Consider the following 24,392-nt stretch of genomic DNA (forward strand, 5'->3'; position numbering starts at 1 on the left):
TTTATTCCCTGCATTTAAACTGTCAGTTTCTACACAGTATTATACTGTAATACAGACAGGAGACACAAGAGGGTGCTGTGCTACCGGCTGACCTACTATCGATACACTGAGCTGGAGGGATGAAGGTCGTAGACGCTGCAGGTTAATGAGTCAGTCACTGTAGTTTGGTTCAGTTTTTGTGGATCTGCACACATCCTACAAATGGATCTGAGCAGCGAGGCCCGCTGTGCTGCTTTATGGGTCGGTGAACTGTCACCTGTCAGAAGCAGCCCGGTTAAACATTAACAGGAACAACCGGATACAGGGGAGATCATTTTTCTGAATCCAGCCTTCCTTCCCTTCAACAGGAACGTCGCTGCGCACATAGAAATAATGTATTAGATTGAATGGTTAGCTCAGTGGTCCACAGTGAGGAGCTGACTCAGACAGGAAGTGCCTGCGCCTTTTTGGATCAGGTATGATCTTTCTCTCATGTCTGATTATTCTTCTATGCAGACAGCATGTCTACAGTGTCGTTTGACCCTGACACTACAGTCGACACAGCTCCTGCACAAACTGTCTTCTTCAAAGTTACCTTACTGTAACTTAACTGTTAGGCTGACAGCTGTTCTTTTATATAGTTACATCTGCTGGCTGGGATCTTTTTCTAGCGTGCATGTGTCGCTAAAATAAGTTATCATGTTACAAAAAACATGTTTAATATGTTTTTCACTCGTGATTCATCAACAGTCACAGTAGCACCAACACCTTCCCACACCACAGAGCAGAGTAAAAAACTATAACATCACTTCCTGTTTCTACTTTTCCCCAACTTTATTTTCCACAGGCGCACACAGAGCTACAAAAACAAGGAAGTGGACTGTATTGCATCAGCTAAATCCAAACGTGGAGCAGCGTGGAGTTCATAATGACGAATCTGAGAGTTTGAAGAGTCTGTGAAAGCAAAGGTAAGCTTGTGATATTTCTATATCACATGTAACTGCTGCTAAGAAGAAGCAACACCCAGATTCATAAAGTCATAAGTGCGCCTGCTGTCTAACTTTAAAGTTTTTAACGAGGCCTCACAGATGTGGAGCTGATATAGTCTAAATTTGGCAGGAGGTTTTATTGGAGCAGGAGTTATATAGGGAACCCATGCAAACTCCGCACAGAAAGACCCGGCCTGATGGTGGAATTGAACTCAGGACCTTCTTGCTGTGCGGCAACAGTGCTAACCACAGTGCCACCACTTTGAAAAACTGTCACAGCAAATTCTTTCCTTCCATAATAAGTTTAATGTGAAGATAAAATAACCACGTCAACCTGAAACATGCACTTGCACATGCCAGGACTATCTCTACTTTTAAGATTAGGCTTCAAACTTTCCGTTTTGCCCTGAATCCTCCCTTAGTTAGTCTGCAATAGGTGTAGGCTGCTGGGGGATTCCCATGATGCACTGGGTGTTTCTTCTTCACTCACTATGTGTTAATAGACCTCTCTGCACTGAATTATACTTGTTATTAATCTCTGTCTCTCTTCCACAGCATGTCTTTATCCTGTCTTCCTTCTCTCACCCCAACCAATCACAGCAGATGGCCCCGCCCCTCCCTGAGCCTGGTTTGTGTGGAGTCTGTTTATCTACTCCCATTTACTGTTTTAGCTGTTTGGTGATTGTTGAAATGAAAGCTTTACCTGATATTCTGGTAAAATACATTTATATTTAAAATTTGATTCAGAATTGAATGAACCAGTATCACTTTATTCAAGCTAAAATTGATTTTAATGGGAAAATCGATAATTGGAACTAGGGCAGGGCGATATGACCAAAAATATTTATCACGATATACATTTGAAAATTTGCAATAACGATATAACTGATGATATAATTGACACTAGACAAAATACTTTACAACTCCACAACTTTATTAGTGCAAAAAAACATCAATGTATTTTCACTTAAACAAGCAGATGTTAAAGTTATATAAAATTCTACAGTGCAAATTCAAATTCCTTGCTGACAGTTTAACCAAAAGGCATTTCCAGTGGAAACTGGCCGACATATCCTCAGCATGACCGTGTTTAATATCCACAAAACTTAAAAAGAGGTTATACACACACAATACGGTAATATTATGTTGAAGCACAGTACGTATCACTCCACGAGGCTCCTGCCTACGATAGCTGTAATGCTCCGACAATCCATCAGGCAGTGCGGCTTCGTAGCTTAGCAAAGTCGTACTGAAACATTTGACAGATTTTCGAGCGCCGTGTACATTAAATCGTTTCTAGGTCAGTAAACACAACCAGAATTTATACATAAGGCACACGGGATTATAAGGGGCGTTGTCGATTTTCAGAAAAATCAAAGGATTGATTTTAAGTGTGCCGTATTTTCCAAAAAACACGGTAATAACGACGCCCGCTACCAAAAACAGTGACAGAAATATGCAGGGAAAAGCTCCAAGAAGAGGTCCAAACAGAAGAAGTCTCAAGCCCAGAACTCTGCCATGCTTTTAAACCTGTCCAAGTTGGCATTTGAACAGCTGCAGAAAGGAAACATCATATTCTATGAAGAGGACCTCACAGAAAGTGGCATCGATGTTGATGAAGCGTCAGTGTTTTGTGGATTTTGCTCAGAGATTCTTAAGGAAGAACGAGGCCTGTACAAGAAAAAGATGTTCAGCTTTGTGCATTTAAGCTTTCAGGAGTTTCTTGCAGCTCTCTACATGTACCACTGCATCCTGACGGACAACTTCAGTACTTTGAAGTCTTTCCTGGATGTTGATCCGACAGATCTGAGCTTTCTGGATTTGCAGAAAAAGGTTGTGGATAAAGCTTTGCAAAGCGAGAAAGGTCAGTTCGATCTGTTTCTGTGTTTCTTCGTTGGATTTTCTCTGGAGTCCAATCAAACAATGCTGCAGAGTTTACTGCCACAGGTAAAGAGCAGCTCGGACACCACAGAAGAGATGAAGGAATACCTGAAGAATTTCCATGTCAAAGACATCCCACGAGAGAGGTACATTAATCTTTTCCTCTGCAAGTTTGAGCTGAAGGAAGAGAGATTTCAGGATGACATCAGAATGTATCTGGATTCAGGAGCGAGACTCTCAACCATCGACTGTGCAGTACTGGCCACCATGATGCAGATATCAGGGGAAGTACTCGAGGAACTTGATCTGACAAATTCTGTTACACCGTTTATTGGGACTGAGAAACTTATCCAGCAAATGAAGAACTGAAAGAAGGCTGTGTAAGTAGTTTGAAATTGAAACAAGAGTTTCAATCCAGTATGTTGCTGAGGCTTCACTAACATTACTTAGATATGAATAGGTGGTGATTACTTGTAAAGGTAAGGAATAAAAACATAATCTCATTTAAAGTTTGCCATTTTAATATTGTGGAAACGATATATACAGTGCATCTCGAAATTATTCACTGCTTAATTTGTTCCAGATTTTCGATCCTGGAACCAGTCTCCTGGAGTGGGGCTGGACTCTGTCTGAGTCTGGAGTTGCCCCTGGTGAGAGGTGGTGAGATGGGGTGGGTATCTTGGTATCCCCTCAGCTTGCTGCCTGTATGTTGGGGTTTCTCCCAGTGGACGAGAGGGTTTGTTCCCTGCACCTCCAGGTCGGTGAATAGGTTCTGACTGTCGTCTGCGCTTATGCGCCGAGTGGCGATTCAGAGTACCCAGCCTTCTTGGAGTCCCCTGAGTGCGATACTGGAGGGTGCTCCACCTGGGGACTCTGTTGTCTTACTTGGAGACTTCAATGCTCACGTGGGCAATGACAGCGAGACCTGGAGGGGCTTGATTGGGAAGAACGACCTCCTAGATCTGAACCCAAGTAGTGCTTTGTTATTGGACTTCTGTGCAAACCACAGTTTGGCCATTTGGCTGAAAACCACGTTCAAACATAAGAGTGTCCATAAGTGCACGTGGCACCAGGACGCTCTAGGCCGTAGGTCGATGATCGATTTTGTAATCGTATCACCAGACCATATGTTCTGGACACTCAGATAAAGAGAGAGACTGAGCTGTCAGTTGATCACCACCTGGCGGTGAGTTGGATCAGGTGGCGGGGGAGGACACTGGACAGACCTGGCAGGGTGTGCTTAGAACACCTCGCAGACCCATTCCGTGGCATCTTCAACGTCAAAATGACTGAACATACTCACATAGAGAGAAAACTGTCTTTTTGCAACTACAGGCCTACTTAAACACAAAAATATTAGTGACAAATTTCAGTCTGGCTTTAAACCACACCATAGTACCAAAACGGCTCTGCTGAGGGTCTTTAATGATCTTCTTTTAATTGCTGACTCAGGTCTCCCCGCTGTTTTAATTTTATTGGATATGTCCTCAGCTTTCAATATGTTGGACCATAATATTCTTTTAAAGTGGCTAGAACATGCTGTAGGCATTAAGGGTTCTGCCCTTAACTGGTTTCAATCCTATTTTTCAGAGAGGTCTTTTTCTGTGACGATGGGATGTTACTCGTCCACCGTGAACCCTCTTTTTTGTGGTGTGCCTTGAAGAGATTCTGGCAAACTCAGTGGCAGGGCCCCTTGAGTGGATGAGGTTCACCCTGCAGGTTGTAGAGCTGTCTTTGTTTACATGCCTCTACAATGTTGCGTGGAGATCAGGGGTGGTACCTTTGGATTAGCAGACCGGAGTGCTGGTTCCCATCTTTAAGAAAGGGGACCGGAGGGTGTGTTCTATGCCAGGGTGCTGGAAAGGAGAGTGCAGGAGAGTTCCCCCGTATAAGCTGGAGGAGGTGGTTGGGGAGAGGGAGGTCTGGGTTTTCTGCTTAGGCTGCTGCACCCACGACCCAGCCCTGGATAAGCAGAAGAAGATGGGTGGATGGATGGATTTTATCACATTACAGCCTTATTCCTAAATGGTCTAAATTTATTTTACATCTCAAAATGGTACACATATTATCCCATAATGGCATAAAAATGAGCGAAGATTGCTTGAAGTTGTGCAAGTTTATTAAAAATCCAAATTAAAAGTATAAGATGTACATAAGTGTTCACAGCTTTTGGCAACTTCTTGAGTATGGTGCTACAGGCTTACCAAACCTAATTTTGGGCAGTTTCTCCAATTTTTCTTTGCAGAACATCTCAAGCTCCATCAGGGAGTATCGCTACATAGCCATTTTCAGATCTTTCGTGAAATGTTCAATCGGGTTCAAGTGTGAAGAAAGCACAAAGCAAAGATTAAAGCCAGCATAAAGAGACTTTACAGCGGTCACCATGGGTTTTCCTTCGGTCTCTACAGTAAACGCCTGCTTGGTGGTGTACTGCACAAATGGTTGTCCTTCTGGTAGTTTCTTCTCTCTCCATAGAGCAATGTCGGAGCTCTGTTAGAGTGACCATCGGGTTCTTGGTCACCTCCCTGATTAAGACCCTCCTACTCCAATCGCTCAGATTTGCTGGGCAGCCAGCCTAGTGGTTTCAGATGTTTTCCATTCACAGATGTCCCCATAAGCAGATGTCACGTGCTTATGGGGACATTCAATGGTGCAGACATTTTTCTTTACCCTTCCCTAAATCTTGGACTTGATAAACTCCTGTCTCAAAAGTCTGCAGACAATTTCTTGAGCTTCATGGTTTAGTGTGTGCTCTGACATGCACTGTCAGCTATGGGACCATATAAATAAGTCCTGATGAGATACTTGTGTCCTTTAAACTAAAACAGTGGTACTGGTTGTTACATACATGTTATGAACTAACATACCATAATTATAACAACCACAGTGTCCTCTGCTGTTTAGTTTCTCATTACCCACAAAAATACCAAAACTCACTATGACATGCTGTTTCCACTTTTCTTCTGATTCTACAGACTCAAGAGTGACCATATAAGCAGTGATCACTCAAGTGTGCTACTCTCCATTCTTGAGTCAGCAGACTCTTGCTTAAGAGAGTTACATCTGGTGTGCTTTTCCAACGTCAGTGATGGTTTTCTTTATGATCTTTTTGCTGTACTGCAAAGTCCGGACTGTAAGCTGGAGACACTGAGGTCAGTTTAATGAACAGTTTCTGGAAGTTATACTTCTTTTAGTTAAATAAATGTAACTGTCCTAGCTATATATAATAAAATGTTATTCCGTTATGTTTTGCACAGGTTATCTGGGTTTTCTCTAAACTTTAGGAATTGTCACATTCTGACCTCTATCCTTCAATCAAAACAATCACCTCTGAAGGTCCTGGACTTGACTAACTGCATGTACAATCATCCAAAGGACGACAGTGGATATTATACAAGAGAGTTGAAAATAAATGAAAACTATGAAGATTTCATTGATGAATTAACTCTGTTGACTGTGATTCCTTCTGCTTTGATCGGTCCAATCTGCAGACTGGAGCAGTTCAGGTAAATACAATTAGTGATGGGACCATCTGCACATTTTGCTCTCTTGCATATATGATGTTCAGATGATTTTGTTCTCTTTGCAGCATGCCTGGCTGTTACCTGAAAAATAAGTGCTGTCAGGTGTTTGCTTCAGTTCTCAGCTCCAACTCCCAGTTGAGGCAGCTTGACCTCAGTTGCAATGACTTGCAGGATTCAGGTGTGCAACTGCTCTCTGTTGGACTTGGGAGTTCAAAATGTAGTCTGGAAACACTGAGGTACTGATACACCCTCTGGTCTCATAATGTAGTTCACATAGTCACAGTTAAAAGAAAGTTTTATGTCCTGTAAATATATAAGCTCAGATGAACAACACATAACAGGTTACACTGTGTCATTTTTTATTTAATGAACACTGAGCCAAAAAGCAGAAACAGTAGGTGAAACGCAGAGTAAACCCTTTGATTCAATAGCTTGGAGAACCTCTTTCAGCATTAATAACTTGAAGTATTTTTCTGTGGCTTTTATCAGTCTCTCACATCACTGTGAAGAGATTTTTACCCACTACTAATTTTCCCTATAACGCTTCCCAGACTGATGAGCAGCAAAAATTTCTTCTCTAAGATCATTGCTGATGTCTTTCCTCCTTGGCATTGCATGAACACACATCTCAATGTTCCAGACCAGCAAACTGACAAAACCTCTGCTCTTATAGAGATGTTTACACTTAGTGATGATCAGTTAATTAATTTGATTAGCGGCACCTGGCTGACCCTCTTAATTCCTTAAAGCAGTAAGGCTGTGCTTTTTCACACAGTTCGTCTGTATTTTGGTGTCGTTACTGTTAAATAACTAATAGCTCTGTATAATAAGTTGCATTTTTACCAAATTGTAAGAATCAGATAATTTTTTTTTTATTATATATCGATTTTTAAACCATAGATACGAAAGAGGATGTACTTTATTTTTATCATTACTGTATTTTGCATGTGCAATCCAAGTTAAAAGTTGCTTTAGCTTCTTGGTTTAATAAGTAATGCTTTCTCTCCAGGCTGTCATGTTGTGGGATCACACAGGAAGGGTGTGTCTTTCTGGCCTCAGCTCTGAAGTCCAACCCCTCCCACCTGAGAGAGCTGGACCTGAGCTACAACCATCCTGGCGTGTCAGGAGTGAAACTACTGTTGGAGCGACTGAACGACCCAGAATGTAGCCTGGAAACACTCAAGTTGGTACACTGTGTAGATTCCACACTAACTGATTTTATACCTTTTCTACACAGGATTTTAATCTTGACCATCAAAAACAAAATAATGAACTACAGAGCCAGAACTGCTTAAACCTTCTCAACATGAACTAAATAGCAACTCTATGTATTAAATTGTAGTGATTGTAAATTTAAATTGTCGGGCCTAGCTTACAATATAAAGCGTCTTGAGGCAACCGTTGTTGTGATTTGGCGTTGTGTTAATAAAACTGAATGGAATTAAATTGGCAGTGTCTGAACTGGTTTTGTAATGTAAATGTAAAGACACTCTCGGCTTTCTTAGTTGTCTGTAATGGTGCCATTGCCTTTAACAGGAGCCATTTCTACAGAGTCAAGTTGAATTTTTGTCAAAAATCCCTACGATGTTGCTCTAACACCACCTAAATGTCGACCTTCTTAAAATCCAACAAAAGTGGTATCAAACCTTTGTTTAAAGATATTAATGAAAATGTAAAAGTCAAAAGGTCAACCAGTCCCCCCACATTACCAAAATCAAACAAAGTTGATGTCAAACGTTTGTGCTGCAAAAATTTTCATTTCATTATAAAGATATGAATAAATGTTTCTAGAGGTCATCTGAGTTCAACCAGGCCTTTTCTTTACTGTGAAAAATTTGTGAAACATAAAATAGTATTGGATATTTTTAAACTAGGTTATAATATAGCAGTTAGAACAAACTGTGCATTCTGTCGGAGAAAAAACTTTGTTTGCTGGTAACAAAATACAAACTTTCAGGAGAATGTGGGCATGTTTCCTGTTAGAAAAGGTAAATACTTGGAACTGTCTGAGCATCTCAAGTCTAATACAATAATTGAAAAATAAAAGCCATTTCCATCATCTAATTCACAAAATAAAAAAGGACTTTCTTTCATGAATTGTTGCCATCATTCCTTTGTGCAGAGCACAGTGTGAGGACATACGCTGGTTTTTTCAGATGCTATGGTTACATCCTTTCTCAGGTCACCATATGCACGGGGTCCTTTTACAGAATGCCATATAATGCCCAAGTGTTTCTGGTGTTGGGCCCTCCTGAAATGCAATGACTGCTTTCAGCATGAATTTCTCTCGTTGAAGTAGCATAATGAATGGGAATTCACTAAGTGAAAACTGTTTTGGATTGGGAAAACTGTGCTCCAGAGTTTCTGTAGAGCATTTTCCAAGGTCTGTGTTAATCCAGACAAGTTCTCTCAAGGAGTCCCTGTGCAGAGTAGCTTTCCTGATGAATCAATTTCAAATGCTGTTGGACATGGATCAGGACTTTGGATTGGTCTTAGGGATGACCATTGATCAACAACACCGCTGTCTAAGCAAAAACCTGTAGTGATCCCGTATGTGTATGAGAATTGGCATAATTATGATGAAGGAACTGACCTCCCAGCCCACTGTTCCTTCAGTGGGCTGGTTTCAGTCAACATGCAAATGTACTGTTTAAATCATGCTTTTTATTTGTTTTTGTTTTTAATGTCTCTGTAAAGCACTTTGAATCACCTTGTTGTTGAATTGTGCTATATAAATAAACTTGCCTTGCCTATAAGAAACCTGCAGTCAGCTGAGACTGAAGAAGTCACTTGGATGAGTGACGAAACGTTTCTCCCACTGAAACGTCCAGATGAACAGAATCAACCTTTTGGAGATCTGAACATCTTACCTTGGGCATACACTGAAAAAAAGCATGTTGGATTTACTTAATTCAATAGTGGACATTGCTTGCACACAATTGTTTTGGCAGAAACGTAAATCAACACAACTTATTCATATTCAGTAAACTTTTTGTGTTGATGAAGCATGATTGAAACATGTTTAGATGAAGTAAGTTGAGCTCTTGGAATATTTTAATCCTTCACAATTTTGTCATTTTATTCCAACACTATTCATTAACTTTTACCCCAATACTACTTGGTCACTTAAATACTACATGTTGTCTTCTATTACATAATGTTCAACAAAGTCTAGAGTCTGGTTAACATAAAAATTGAATGGATTTACAACGGTTACCATCCTCCTATCTTTATCCAGGTTGCGGGGGGGGGCATAACACCGAAGTGATTGGGGTAAGAGGCAGGGTACAGCCTGGACAGCTCTCCAGTCACTCACCAGGTATACCGAAAAAAGTAGAGTCGACTGCCCGTGCTTTGGATCAAACCACAATCCGAAGCACGCAAGATGAAATGACGTGTGGTGTGGCGAGATTTGACGTTGCTATATTATTGATGTTCATGTCACTCAAACGTGACATGAACAACTAACATACCCTCTCTGCATATCATGTAGTTTCTACACTTAACTTTAAAGCATGAGGCAACTGTGTTGAATACACACAAAATGCTTACATAAATCCAAGCGATGGCCAATCCCTTTTTTTCAGTGTATGAGAGGTTCAGCTCTTGACCATCTCTGGTTGGTTTAGACCACGATATGGGCATAATGTGTGTCTGTTGTTGACCACACGGAGACTTTCAGAGTTGCGGAGACTTTTTTTTGTTTTGCTCGAATGGCTGGTCGCACTGTTGTGACCTAGGAGTTTTGAGGGGGACATTGGCATATTGGCGGAATGTGCAGGTGTTGCTGTGCACTATTGGATTATTGTTGTAATTCCCTACGTCATTTCCCCTTTCTGTGCGTCTGTGCAGAGATATGTGCATGACACACAAATCGATAGAACAGCAACAGCATGGTGTCGGTGCTGCGGTGCTTCAGTGGCGCGTTCAGCTACTCTAAGCAGCACCTTCATGATTGGTTTAGGCCACAATATGGATTGGGTCGCATTTGCAACCAAATTGGTCGTACTCTGGAGCCCTGCTTGGGGTACACCATATGCAGTCTCCATAAATAAGGAGCAACAACCATTTAATTTCACAAACTGCTTCCTGTCACCTAAATAACTCAGGACCCATATTTAAAACTACCCCTGTGACACCATAACGTCCCTGTTTTCTTATTAATATATCACAAACATTTGACACCACTTTTGTTGGATTTGAAGAAGGGGGGGGGGGCAACTTCACTCACATAACTGCAACCTATTTAAGGTCCCAAACTAGTTTCTACAGCTATCAAGGTCAGCTAGTTAATTTAAACTGATGGGGCTAAGTCTCTGGTTAACTTAGCACATCATTGGTAAATTACTTTATCGGTTAATGATGCAAAATTAATTATATCCAGATTCACTGTTTTGAGTGATGAGTCAATTTTGATTTGACACTGTATAAATAAATTTGAATTGAAGTGAATCCTTCTACACACAGATCAAACCCACAGGGTGGAGCATGTCTCTGAGTGCTGCTTCACCTTCGTCATACAGGAGTTGTTTCATATCAGGTGGTCTAAGACATTTCTTGTCCTCTGACCATTTTTTATTGAGTTTCGTATCTCTGATAAGGTTGTTTTCTCTCCATCTATTGTGGTGGATTTTTGTGTGATATGTATAACTATGTAACTATATACTCTATATATCTATGTGCACTGAACATATATATTTTAACTTTCATGTACACTGTAAAATCTAATTAGTTCCCAGAACTCAAAAAAATTATGGAAACTCGTTGCCTCAAAAAAATTGAGTAAAGCTTAGCTAAAAATGACTAAGTTAGGACAACTTATTTACTTTGAGTACTCTGTACAAGCTCATTTGTTCCCAGAACTCAAAAAAATTGGATCAAGTTTACGTAAGATGACCAAGTTAGGGCAACTTACTCATTTTGAGTACACTGTACAGCCTTGTTAGTTCCCAGAACTCAAAAAAATTATGGAAACTCGTTGCCTCAAAAAAACTAAGTAAAGCTTACTTAAGATGACTGTTAGGACAACTTATACATTAGTTGTCCTAACAGACATAATACTGCAGACTTGCAGTATTAACAATAACTTGATATTTCTGACTGTACAATACTAATTGTTTACCTACTGACAAACATGTTAAGTTCAACTAAATGAAAAAACAATTTGTGGTACCATGAATATTTTTAAAAATAATTAACAACAATTTTTGTAATGATGTTAAAATCAGCCCAACGTTTATTTTCAAACACAACAAAGTATAACAGCCAACATACTGGACACTGTTCTGCTGAACAACAAACAATTATATTGCCATCACTGTTATAATCTTACAATGAAACAAAGTCTCAGATGTAATTATTCTGAAAATAAGTTTAGGCCTACCACAGTTTGTTTTGTACTTACATTACTTATATAATCAAAATAAAATATTTGTTGTTCTGTCACAAGTGCAGTCTCTAATTTAAACAACACATTTGTTTTTCATTCCAACACAGGAGCTGGAATGTTGTATTATTTTAAGGATGGCTTGTTTCCAGTCCAGGCATTACTGCCTGAATGACTGTCATGGATCGAGGTGATCCAAATGTAAGTGCAGAAGAAAGTCTTTAACTTCCCTTAAGTACAGTGGCAGTGGATGTGGGTTGGAGATGCAATGAGCTTGAACCTGCAGGCGACCATCTTCACTGACCACACCATCTGTGACGGAGGACTCATCTCTCCTGTTGTCCTGCAAGCAAACAATCATATTTTTTGGAACATGAACTTAATTGCTTTCTTAAAACATTTTTTTCTGCATTTGGTATAAAACAGACTCCAATTTAGACGATCTCAGGCTCCCTCCCCACCGGAGAGGTGACATTCAATGTCCCAAATTGTCAGTCTGGATAACCCTGACCACCACCCAACACACAATAATGTCATGAAAGCATCATTTTAAAAAAGGGCTATGCAAACATGGCCTCCCGTCTGTCAGTGCGCCCCAGGGTGGCTGTGGCTACAACGTAGCTTGCCATCACCAGTGTGTGAATGTGTGTATGAATGGGTGAATGACTGGATATGTAAAGCGCTTTGGGGTCCTTGGGGACCAGAAAAGCGCTATATAAATACAGGCCATTTACCAATAACTTTCATTCTAATGATGTGCAAAATGATTTTGGGCACAAAACAGATTTTGCTGTTAGAAAACTTGCAGATGTCACTATATACAGTGTAGACCCTCTAAACTAAGTTTGGGGGATGTGATCTTTCAAGAAATGCAGACCAAACTGTTGTTGTTTGTTTACTTACACAGCATGTCTTGTAGAATTAACTGTGGTCACCAGCAACAGCACAGTGCAGTCATATCTCAAGTCTAATAACAGAAGACAGGAAAAGATCAGTAAAGAAACAACTTCCCCAAACCAAAGCACAAATAAAACAACAAGTAAAACAGGCTGATCTAAAGTATGATTAAAGTTCAGCCTGATTAATATAAATGTCACTGACAGTTGCTAATATATTGGAAAACCAAAATACTCACCACTGAGTTGATGTCTTTCTGTCCAACAGCAGGAGTGCTGGTCCCGAGCCTCAAAGACAGTAAGAAGCAAGCAGAGGGAGAAAAAACAGAACATTTTTCAGAAACTGATTTGATCCTTAATGGCTGTGCAATCATTGTAACATAGAGTTTGCTTATGTTGTTAAATAAAGGCTAGATTTGACATTAATAGATGCCACAGATGTTCTAAAGCTGCCACAAAGCATGAAAAAAAAAAAAGACGTCTCCGAAAACGTCGGAGCATTTTTGCAAATATGTGATGTCTTGATAAATCGAGCAGATATTTGAACTTTACACAGCTACATCCTCGCCTGAAAATATCTTTAAAGTTTATTTTGTGACCCAGAAAAAGTAATAAGTTTTTCAGCGGCGCTCCTCCGCCATTGCCGCGCTTACAAGTACGCACAGGCTCCGACAACCTGCCGACAAATGCGATCCTCCTTTTCCCCAGACTACCCTTTCTGGGTCACAAAATAACCTTTTAAGATATTTTCAGGCGACAATGTAGCTGTGTAATGCTCAAATATCTACTTAATTTATCAAAATATCACATATTTGCAAAAGTGCTTCCACGTTTTCGGAGAGCTCTGTTATCCACCCCCCACATCCCACACCTACCCCACCCCTAACGGCTGCACCTCCCGAAGAATTTTGTCTGGGCTCTTATCTCACTTATTTATTTCAAACAATCAACAGAAAATTTCACCACATAGTTTTATGTAAGGTTTTTAAGGCTGTGGTGTTAATTTTTAAGTAAGACGAGCCCAGCGGCAGCAGCAACGCTAGGCTAACACTAACTAGCTAGCAAGATTTTAAACCTGGTGCTAAACTAAGAGAAGCCACAAAATCAGTTTGAATAAGAGTAAACATTTACTCACCAAGTCAGTGTATCAGGTAAAGATCCACAGCAATGACAACAATAATATCTTGAGCTGACGCTTCTCCAGGTTTGCTCAACATATTCCATAAAAAATGCACCGTGAACATGCGGACTGATCCGAGAGGGAGGAGGACGGTAGTCACGTGGCATTTTCAAAACACATCTTTCATCCTTCCGCACTGAGAAGCAAAACTTCCAGCTTACTTAGTTTTTCTAAGTTAAGACAACTCAAATAAATGGAGTTTATCAGCGTTTTGCATAAAAAGTACTGGTAACTTATTTAAATTGAGTTCTAATAACAAATTGATAAAAATTGAGTTCAGCCTATTTAATATTTTTAATTAAACACAATATTACATTTTACAGTGTAGAGTCTTAAGCACAAGACATTTTTGCTTCACCGAGGTTTATTAAGTTGGTACAGTAACAGGGCAGTTAATACTGTTGAGAGTTCTCCTGCATAATTTACTCTCCGGTAACTAACCTTCCCTAATACACGCTCAACGACTTTCATGCAGCACAACCAAAACAGTAACATTGTAATAGAGATCCTGAACACATCGCGATAAAATATCACACACACACACACTTTGAACCCACACTGAAGTGTTTTTATATATGAGAAACCATGTAACCTATGTATTATATGTTATAAGATTGTGCCACTTGCTGTATAAGATTTAATAATTAGGATTAATGTGTGACCTTTGACCGTGTCATGACCTATTGTGATAAACCAGAGCAAGGGGTACTCAGAGTCCTGACTGGCCTTTGGCCAAGACCTTGGCCGCTACCTGACCCTTGCAGCTGTGTTGGGCGCGTGGGAAAGTTAGCCAGCAGCAGGGGGCGGGGATACTGGTCCCTATATTAGGGGACCAGAGGACAACCCCAGAGCTCTTTTCCTCCTGCTGCTGCTTCCTGTCCGTCTCTGTGTTGCTCTGCTGTCTGTGCTGAAGGCTGTACACCCCGGGGTTTTGCTTTGCTTGCTTTCTGCTATGTAATTCTCTTGCTAAATGTCTGTATTTTTCCTGCTGTTCATACGATTCAGTGTATTAAACTCTGTTCCAAGAATTCTACTCTTTTACAGAGCATCTTTTTGAGTGTCTTGATTTTAATTGGATTTGGATCACCACATCGTTGGTGGGAGAAGGTTATCAGGATGGCTTCAAAATTTGCGACCACACTATGAACTAATTTTATTAACTCAAAGCAATAATTTCCTGTCAGAGTGCATTGAAAAAACCTGTGTTTATCATATTAGATTATTTCATGTTTATTTACTAATAATAACAGCCTGACCTCTGCTTCTCTCAGTGTGGACCACAATGAAGAGCACTGGGTCGACCCACAGCTTCTGAACAAGTGTAAGTGTCACTGAGTTTCTCTATAACATCGACTGAGCTGAAGCTTAACTCACTGCATTTCCTTCATAGATGCCTGTGATCTCACATTCGACCCCAACACTGTGAATGAAAACCTCCTCCTGTCTGAATGTGACAGGAAAGTGAGCTACACTCAGGAAAAGCAGTCGTATCCTGATCATCCAGAGAGATTTGACCAAGTGAAGCAGGTGCTGTGTCGAGAGGCTCTGACTGGGCGCTGCTACTGGGAGGTGGAGTGGGAATCATTTGTGTATATTGGTGTTGCATATAAGAGCCTACCGAGGAAGGGACACTGGGACACAGCAACTTATGTCAGCAAGAAGAGCTGGTGTTTCAGTATCAACTCTTCAAACGGTTACTCCTTCCGACACGGGTTGAGGGAAACTTTTATACCGGTCCCGTATATCGACGTCCAAGCATTCCTGACCAGACGCAAGAGACTGGGACTGTTTCTGGACTGGCCAGCTGGCATTCTGTCCTTTTATTGGCTTTCTGGTGACAAAAAAACTCTCATTCATACCTTCCACACCACTTTCAGCGAGCCTCTCTACGCAGCATTCAGTGTTTATCATGGAAATTTGACCCTGTCCAGGGTGGTGAAGCTGGAAATGAAAACTGTGAGTATTTCTAGTTCTTCAATAGCACCACATCACAAGTTTGTGTGACTAAAAAAAAATATTTCATTTGCCCTCTCTGGATTTTTAGGCTCGATCAAGCTTCACACCTGAGATGAAAAAAGAGAGAACAGGCATTTCATACAGGTACGACACGCAAGCCTCGATGTTCCCACTGTGAGATTATGTCCTCTGCAAACACAGAGGTGCTCAGAGTGCTTTACATATGCAAAGAAGAATTTGGGAACAATTTAAAAAAATGTTTTTAACAAATGTGTGATTGGTTGAGTCTGAATGTCAGATTGTGTATGACAGTAGATGGTGGTCACCAATTGATGGAGTATTGGGAGCCAATTAATATACTGCTGTTTACAAGGTTCAATGTCAGTTTTTTGTTTTATATGTTATGTTTTTGCAATTTCCCAACACACCCATTTGTTAAAATTAGTAATGTTGCTTTAGACTTTAACATTGCCTTGGTTATTTATACCATAACTGGTTAAGATACCAAAGTCATAGTTAATAGAGGCAGTGGCAGACCATCAACTCCTACACACGAGTAAATAAAGTTGTAGTTTTAATTAAAAGAGAAGGAGCGGAGGCCCTGGCGGACTGATCCCCGGCTGCCAAGACTGGCAATAGGGACATGGAATGTCACCTCTCTGGTGGGGAAGGAGCCTGAGTTAGTGCATGAGGTTGAGAGGTACCGGCTAGATATAGTCGGGCTCACCTCTACGCATGGCTTGGGCTCTGGAACCAGTCTCCTGGAGAGGGGCTGGACTCTGTCTCAGTCTGGAGTTGCCCCTGGTGAGAGGCGGCGGGCTGGGGTGGGTATTCTAATATCCCTCGGCTTGCTGCCGGTACGTTGGGGTTTTTCCCGGTGGATGAGAGGGTTTGTTCCCTGCGCCTTAGGGTCGGGGAACGGGTCCTGACTGTCATCTGCGCTTATGCGCCGAGTGGCAGTTCAGAGTACCCAGCCTTCTTAGAGTCCCTGGGGGGGGGGGGGATGCTGGAAGGTGCCCCATCTGGAGACTGTTGTCCTGCTGGGAGACTTCAATGCTCACGTGGGTAACAACAGCGAGACCTGGAGGGGCGTGATTGGGAGGAACGGCCTCCCTGATCTGAATCCGAGTGGTGTTTTGTTATTGGACTTCTGTGCAAATCACAGTTTGGCCATAACGAACACCTTGTTCGAACATAAGAGTGTCCATAAGTGTACGTGGCACCAGGACGCTCTAGGCCGCAGGTCGATGATCGATTTTGTAATCGTATCACCAGACCTGCGACCATATGTTCTGGACACTCGGGTAAAGAGAGGGGCTGAGCTGTCAACTGATCACCACCTGGTGGTGAGTTGGATCAGGTGGCGGGGGAGGACGCTGGACAGACCCGGTGCACCTAAACGCGTAGTGAGGGTGTGCTGGGAACGTCTAGTAGAGGCCCCAGTCCGCGAGATCTTCAACGCACACCTTCGGCAGAGCTTCAACAGCATTCTGAGGGAGACTGGGGACATTGAGTCCGAATGGACCATGTTCAGCGTCTCCATCGCCGAAGCTGCTGCATTGAGCTGCGGCCGCGGTTGGTTGGTACCTGCCGTGGTGGTAATCCCCGAACCAAATGGTGGACACCAGAGGTGAAGGGAGCCACCAGGCTGAAGAAGGAGTCCTATCGGGCTTGGTTAGCCTGTGGGACTCCGGAGGCAGCCGACAGGTATCGACAGACCAAGCGGAATGCGGCTCGGGCAGTGGCTGAAGCAAAAACTCGGGTGTGGGAGGAGTTCGGAGAGGCCATGGAAAAAGACTTTCGGACTGCCTCGAAGAGATTCTGGCAAACCGTCAGGCGTCTCAGGAGGGGAAAGCGGTGCTCTACCTGCACTGTGTATAGTGCTGGCGGAGCACTGCTGACGTCGACTGAGAAAATTGTCAGGCGGTGGAAGGAATACTTCGAGGACCTCCTTAATCCCACTGACACGTCTTCCGAGGAGGAAGCAGAGTCTGGGGATGAGGGGAATGACCCGCCAATTTCCGGGGGCGAGGTCACTGAGGCAGTTAAACAACTCCTTGGTGGCAGAGCCCCTGGTGTTGATGAGGTCCGCCCCGAGTTCCTGAAGGCTCTGGACGTTGTAGGGCTGTCCTGGTTGACACGCCTCTACAATGTTGCGTGGAGATCAGGGGCAGTACCCCTGGACTGGCAGACCGGGGTGGTGGTCCCCATCTTTAAGAAGGGAGACCGGAGGGTGTGTTCCAACTACAGGGGGATCACACTCCTCAGCCTCCCTGGGAAAGTCTATGCCAGGGTGCTGGAAAGGAGAGTTCGTCCGCTAGTCGAACCTCGGATACAGGAGGAACAATGCGGTTTTCGTCCTGGTCGCGGAACACTGGACCAGCTCTTTATCCTCTCAAGGATACTTGAGGGTGCATGGGAGTTTGCCCAACCAGTCTACATGTGTTTTGTGGACTTGGAGAAGGCATTCGACCGTGTCCCTCGGGGTGTCCTGTGAGAGGTGTTGCGGGAGTATGGGGTGTCTGGCCCATTGCTACGGGCCATTCGATCCCTATACAACCGTTGCAAGAGTTTGGTTCGCATTGCCGGCAATAAGTCGGACTCGTTCCCAGTGGGTGATGGGCTCCGCCAGGGCTGCCCTTTGTCACCGGGTTCATAAGTTTTATGGACAGGATTTCTAGGCGCAGCCAAGTGGCAGAGGGCTTTCGCTTCAGTGCCCTCAGAATCTCATCTCTGCTTTTTGCGGATGATGTGGTTCTGTTGGCTTCATCAGGTGAAGGCCTCCAGCTCGCACTGGAACGGTTCGCAGCCGAGTGTGAAGCAGTGGGAATGAGGATCAGCACCTCCAAATCTGAGGCCATGGTTCTCAGCCGGAAAAGGGTGGAGTGCCCACTCCGGGTCGGGGATGAGTTCCTGCCCCAAGTGGAGGAGTTCAAGTATCTCGGGGTCTTGTTCGCGAGTGATGGGAGAAGGGAGCCGGAGATCGACAGACGGATTGGTGCTGCGGCTGCAGTGATGCGGACGCTGCACCGGTCCGTCGTGGTGAAGAGGGAGCTGAGTGTAAAAGCGAAGCTCTCAATTTACCGGTCGATCTACGTCCCTACCCTCACCTATGGCCACGAGCTGTGGGTAGTGACCGAAAGAACGAGATTGCGGATACAAGCGGCAGAAATGAGCTTCCTCCGAAGGGTGGCTGGCCTCTCCCTTAGAGATAGGGTGAGAAGTTCGGCCATCCGGGAGGGGCTCAGAGTAGAGCCGCTGCTCCTCCACATTGAAAGGAGCCAGTTGAGGTGGTTCGGGCATCTGACAAGGATGCCTCCTGGGCGAGGTGTTCCGGGCATGTCCCACCGGGAGGAGGCCCCGGGGCAGACCCAGGACAAGCTGGAGAGATTATATCTCTCGGCTGGCCTGGAAACGCCTTGGTGTTCCCCCGGATAAGCTGGAGGAGGTGGCTGGGGAGAGGGAGGTCTGGGCTTCTCTGCTTGGGCTGCTGCCCCCGCGACCCGGCCTCGGATAAAGCGGATGAAGATGGATGGATGGATGGATGGATGGATGTGATCATCTAACTGTCATCTGATGGAAACGTTGTAGAAGGATGTTGCCATAGATGTTTCTTGCTTTTTTAAGATTTTCTCACTAATATTGTAAGATAAACCTTGGGCTTTACTTCAAAATATGAATTCTATTGTGATGACAGTCTTGCACTATATAAATTAAATCAGACACAATTTAAAAGCTACATAAATGAGCTCCATATTGAAGCATTGTGTGTGGTTCAGGTTCCTGTTTCCCGGTCCAGGGTTGTTCCAGTGTTCTTTGACTGGTCTGGTCTTTGATGTGACTGGTGAGAGTGAGGTCACCTACAAGACTCTGATCTGGGATCCTCTGGTTCTCCAACCAGCGCACAAAGTGGCCGGAGGCCCGCTGTTCGGCATCGAGTGTCCTCAGGACTCTATACGTCAGCTGCACCTCCCACACTGTGAACCTGAGCCGGGTAAGGACGCCACTGAACCACCTGAAGGAGAATTAAACCTGCAGAAAATCCTTTGATTTGCTTTCTATGAAAAGTTTCTGGAGGCTGTTGCAGTGAATGAAGCTGTGTGTTTTCCCAGCACTGGTCTCTGACAGCATCTCCGTGGTCCACATCACGGATGATGGCCTGAGCATCATACAGCCTGTGGAGATCACTGAAACTCACGTGGTCGTGGACGTCCCTCACCTCTCTGCCTTTGGCCTCGTCTGGGATCTCACTAAGCGTTTTTTCAATTACATGACGAAACCCGTTCGTGGCCAAGTCCTGCTCTTCCTGAGAAACAGGCCACGCCCCATCCTCAGTGTGATGCTGCTCCCAGCAAACGTCCCTCTGCACGACGTATGACTTTATCATGAGATCGTTAAATGGCTTCTGCATGAATAAATCCTCTGATTGTTCTGTATCTGTTTGCTTTGAAGCTCTGAAACTATTCATGCACTAAGAAAATGTTGTGATGTCTCTGAAGGTGAAAGTGCAGCACGCTGCTTCAGAGTACATCGAAGCGCCGTCCTTCTGTTATTTCCACAAAGGTCAAAAGTACAGTCTGAGCAGCGCCCCGCACCACTTTAAAATACAGCCTGCAGTGAGTATCAGTCGCTGAGTGTCAGCAGACAGTTTATCCACAAAGCTGTTTTAAATTGTGCGTTTCCATTTCGCTTCAGCGTGCAGAGTTTTTTGAAAATTACGGACCAAATTACCACCCGACCTTTGAGATCATCCTGACAACGAACGCAGAGGAAGTGATGCTGATGGTGCAAGATCCCGAGGAGACACGAGTGTGGGAGCATGACCTTCATCTGCCCGGTGAGCCTAAACTCAGCACAGCACAAACTGAAACCTGACAGAGATCCAACCTGCACATAAAAGAGAAACGAACTTAAATCTCTCAAATCTCCGTCCTCGTTTCACTGTTAAATAAATGTAAAATAATAATAAAGTTTACACCGCTGTGTGTCTGCCTGATTCAGTCTGTGGTCTGAATTTCATACACAGTCAGTTTACTTCTAAGCACATCTAACAGCAGCACACATCAACCAAAGTGTTGTACAGCTAAATGGAATAAAAGCCTCGAGGCTGAAGAAATTACTTTGATGATGACGAAAAAAGTCTTCGTCCAGATGAACAGAATCAACTTTCTGGGATTTTTTAAAAAGGATTACTTGGAGGTGACACACCCCATCTCATTAATACTGTAACCCAGTGTGCCACACAAAGCCAGGAAGGACTAAACAGGATTATCCCACAGGAAGGAAACAGCCTGGTACATACATACAACATTCAGGTGCAGTCAAAGGAAGCACGGCTTCTACTAAAGGCACCTAACAATGCCTTCAGATCAGGTGACGCTCAGGCCTGCAGTACGTCCAGGGCAGAACTGAAGACCACGTACAGCAACAAGCTGTAGCTGGAGGAACACTTTGTCAACTGGGACCCACAATGCATGTGGCTGGGAATTCAGACCATGAATGTGTTCTCCCTCAATGAGCTAAACGACTTCTACGCTCATTTTGACAAGGATGACAAGGAAAAGTCTGCCAAAACCCTGCCCTCTGATGACTGCCATAACCTTCTCTTACCACCATAGATGTCCATAACGCACTGAGCAGTATCAACGCTCACCAGGCTGCTGGCCCTCACAGCATTCCTGGACATGTGCTTCCAGCATGTGCTGAGCAGCTTGCAGGGTCTTTACAGACATCTTTAACATGTCACTTGCCCAGGCAGTAGTACCAGCGTGCTTCAAGACCACCTCCATCGTGCCAGTGCCGAAACGCTCATCACCAGCATGCCTGAACAACTACCACCTTGTAGTGCTTTGAGCGACTGGTCCTGTCACATCTCAAGACATGCTTCCCCCCCCCCCACCGGATCCTCACCAATTTCGCTATCAAAGCAGTAGGAGTACAGAGGATGCTGTACCCACAGCGCTTCACTGTGTTTTCTCACACCTGGACAACAATAATACTGATGCAAGGATGCTGTTTGTTGACTTCAGCTCAGCATTCAGTACAGTTCTTCCCTCCAAGCTGATCACTTGTGGATCTTAGAATCAGCAGCTCCATCTGTACCTAATCATGGACTTTCTGACCAACAGACCCCAGCATGTTAGGTCAGGCCATAACTGCTCTACCACCATCACACTCAAAACTGGCACCTCACAGGGCTGTGTGCTGAGCCCGTTCCTCTAAGACTGCAGACCTTAGTATGGATCCAACTCCATCATCAAGTCTGCAGATGACACCACGGTGTCACCATCAGTGACAATGATGAGTCTGGCTACAGGGAAGAAGTAAAGCACCTAGCTGTGTGGTGCTGATAATAACCTGCTCCTGAGTACCAGCAAAACCAAAGAGCTCATTGTGGACTTCAGGAGAGAGAGGACAGACACCCTGCCCCAATCTACATATATGGCACAGATGTTGAACAGGTCTCCAGCTTCAAGTTTTGGGGACCCACATCTCTGAGAATCTGTCCTGGTCAACTGACACCTCCAGCCTAGAAAAAGAGGCCCATCAGTGCCTCTTTTTCTTGAGGACACTGAAGAAGAACCACCTGTCTACTGACATACTGAGTAACTTCTACTGCTGTGCGATGGAGAGCATCCTGACCAACTGTGTCACAGTCTGGTATGGGAACTGCTCTGTTGTTGACCACAAGGCACTGCAGCAGGTTGGGCAGTTTTCACCACAGGGACTCCACTTCCTGCCGTTGAGGATGTCCACAAGAAGACATGTCTACGCATCATTCTCAGGGACCCCTCTCATCCTGCCAATAAACTCTTCTAGCTCCTCCCCTCCAGAAGGCGCTACAGGAGCCTTCAGACTAAAACCAGCAGGTTTAGCTGTGGGGAGCTTCTTCCCCACAGCTGTCACCCTACTGAACTCACACCCCCCGCTGAACCTTTCCATCCACACTCACTTAACTCCTACACTCCTCCTCCCCCCATCCCTCCCAGTGACCATGATCATGAGTCATTTATTCTCAACATTCACCACATGCTCACATTGGTCACTGCTGTAGTTTAGGACACTGACATAGTCTCTGTTGTAGTGCGTCCATTGTTCAGAGAGCTACACTTCCACTGCTGTAGATATATTCATAGCGCTGTTTACCACACATCCATACATCTGTATCGATGTAGCACATCTGTACATTTGGTCTGTATAGCAATATAAACATCTTTATATTTACTTACTATTTGTACATAATCTGTTCATAACTGTTCCCACCTTTTATCCAACGCTAATATGTATGTAATCTGCTCCTTTTGCACTTCTGATTAGATGCAAACTGTATTTCTTACCCTGTATGCAAACATGTGTAATGACAATAAAGTTGAATCCTAATCCTACAAAGTCTCATTAGATCACCAAATAAATGTGCTGCTGTAAACAATCCCTGAAGCAAAGTGTCTCCTCTGTAAAAATTGTATTTTTAAAGGACAGAAATCTCACGACTGTTGTGTCCATTAAAGAAAACCAGCTTTGGGACGTTTGCTGTCCTGCTCAGAATCACTGATCTGATTTGTAGAAATGTTGCTCTGAAATGTGCTCACTGTGTTTCTGACTCTAAACGTATTTTTTCAGCTTCATCCTCGGCTGATTCTCCAGGTGGAGGTCCTCTTCAGATGGGGAACGGCGCCTCAGCAGAGAAGCTGCGACTCGCTCGCACAAACTTCATTGATAAAGTGTCGGATCCGGTTCTGAACAAGCTGCTGGACGAGCTGCAGCACGTCACCGTGCTCACTGATGCTGAGGGCGAAGCGGCCAGAGCCAAACCGAGAGGCGAGAAAGCTCGAGACCTGATCGACATGGTGCGAAAGAAAGGAGCTGAAGCAAGTTCAAAAATGATCGCCGTCTTTTATGCCAACGATCCGTATCTGTGCAAAGAGCTCGGCTTAGTGTGAAGCACAAATCTGTGAATTAGACACGAACAAAGAGACTCGATGAACTAAAATTTCCTTTCTTTCTTCTTAGAATCACGATGATGTTTCCACTGATTACACTTCTTAGAAAGCAGATGAGCTTAGACACGTGAGGGGAGACGTCCAGTAAATATCCATAAAAGAAAAATTCAATTTCCAGTTCTGAGAAGAAAATTCTGCAATAATCTCTAAAATCAGATTTTTAAAAATGTATTTTAGAAATTTTGGTCTTTAATAGACAGGAGGACAGAAAGTAGAAAGAGTGAGACACAGCTACACTGGTGAATGATGTGAGCTGGACTCAGATCAGTGAAGCCAGCACAGCTCTCCTCCTGTGGTCGTAAACGATGTTTATATAGAAATACAACACAAAGGTTAATAAAATGTATTATTGTTCAGTAAATTGTTTCAGCTGTGAGATTCTAAAAGGACATTAAAGCAGGGAACGCCTGCAGTGTTGACTGTAACGTGTTATTACTTGTGTTATAAAGGTTCTTCAGTTATTTGTGCAGCAGGTGGATGAAAAGAAAAAAACCATCAGCTGAGTTTTTGGGACTTTCAGTCTGAATTAAACAGGACGGTGCAGGAAGTGTGTTTTTCATCACGTTTATCATTGAAGTATTTGTAACACTATATATGCAAA

At 43.6% G+C, this 24,392-nt stretch overlaps 1 protein-coding gene across 2 annotated transcripts; it reads left to right on the forward strand.

The window, feature by feature from the left end:
- Positions 1-110: 110 nt before the first annotated feature.
- On the forward strand, positions 111-23,862 carry LOC100699434 (NACHT, LRR and PYD domains-containing protein 1). Of its 2 annotated transcripts, XM_019359419.2 has the most exons (14): positions 111-455; positions 827-947; positions 5,825-6,001; positions 6,107-6,355; positions 6,439-6,609; positions 7,383-7,556; positions 15,107-15,156; positions 15,226-15,791; positions 15,880-15,935; positions 19,571-19,785; positions 19,904-20,163; positions 20,291-20,407; positions 20,487-20,628; positions 23,412-23,862. In XM_019359419.2, the coding sequence occupies exons 4-14, from the start codon at positions 6,207-6,209 to the stop codon at positions 23,729-23,731; spliced, it is 2,220 nt and encodes a 739-aa protein (XP_019214964.1). In that variant the 5' UTR covers positions 111-455; positions 827-947; positions 5,825-6,001; positions 6,107-6,206; the 3' UTR covers positions 23,732-23,862. The 2 variants fall into 2 exon arrangements, with proteins under 2 accessions (XP_019214964.1, XP_019214963.1); XM_019359418.2 differs by lacking the exons at positions 111-455; positions 827-947 and having other exon boundaries at positions 3,361-6,001.
- Positions 23,863-24,392: the final 530 nt, after the last annotated feature.

Source organism: Oreochromis niloticus, linkage group LG6, assembly GCF_001858045.2.
Source record: "Oreochromis niloticus isolate F11D_XX linkage group LG6, O_niloticus_UMD_NMBU, whole genome shotgun sequence".
In the NCBI taxonomy this organism is placed as follows: domain Eukaryota; kingdom Metazoa; phylum Chordata; class Actinopteri; order Cichliformes; family Cichlidae; genus Oreochromis; species Oreochromis niloticus.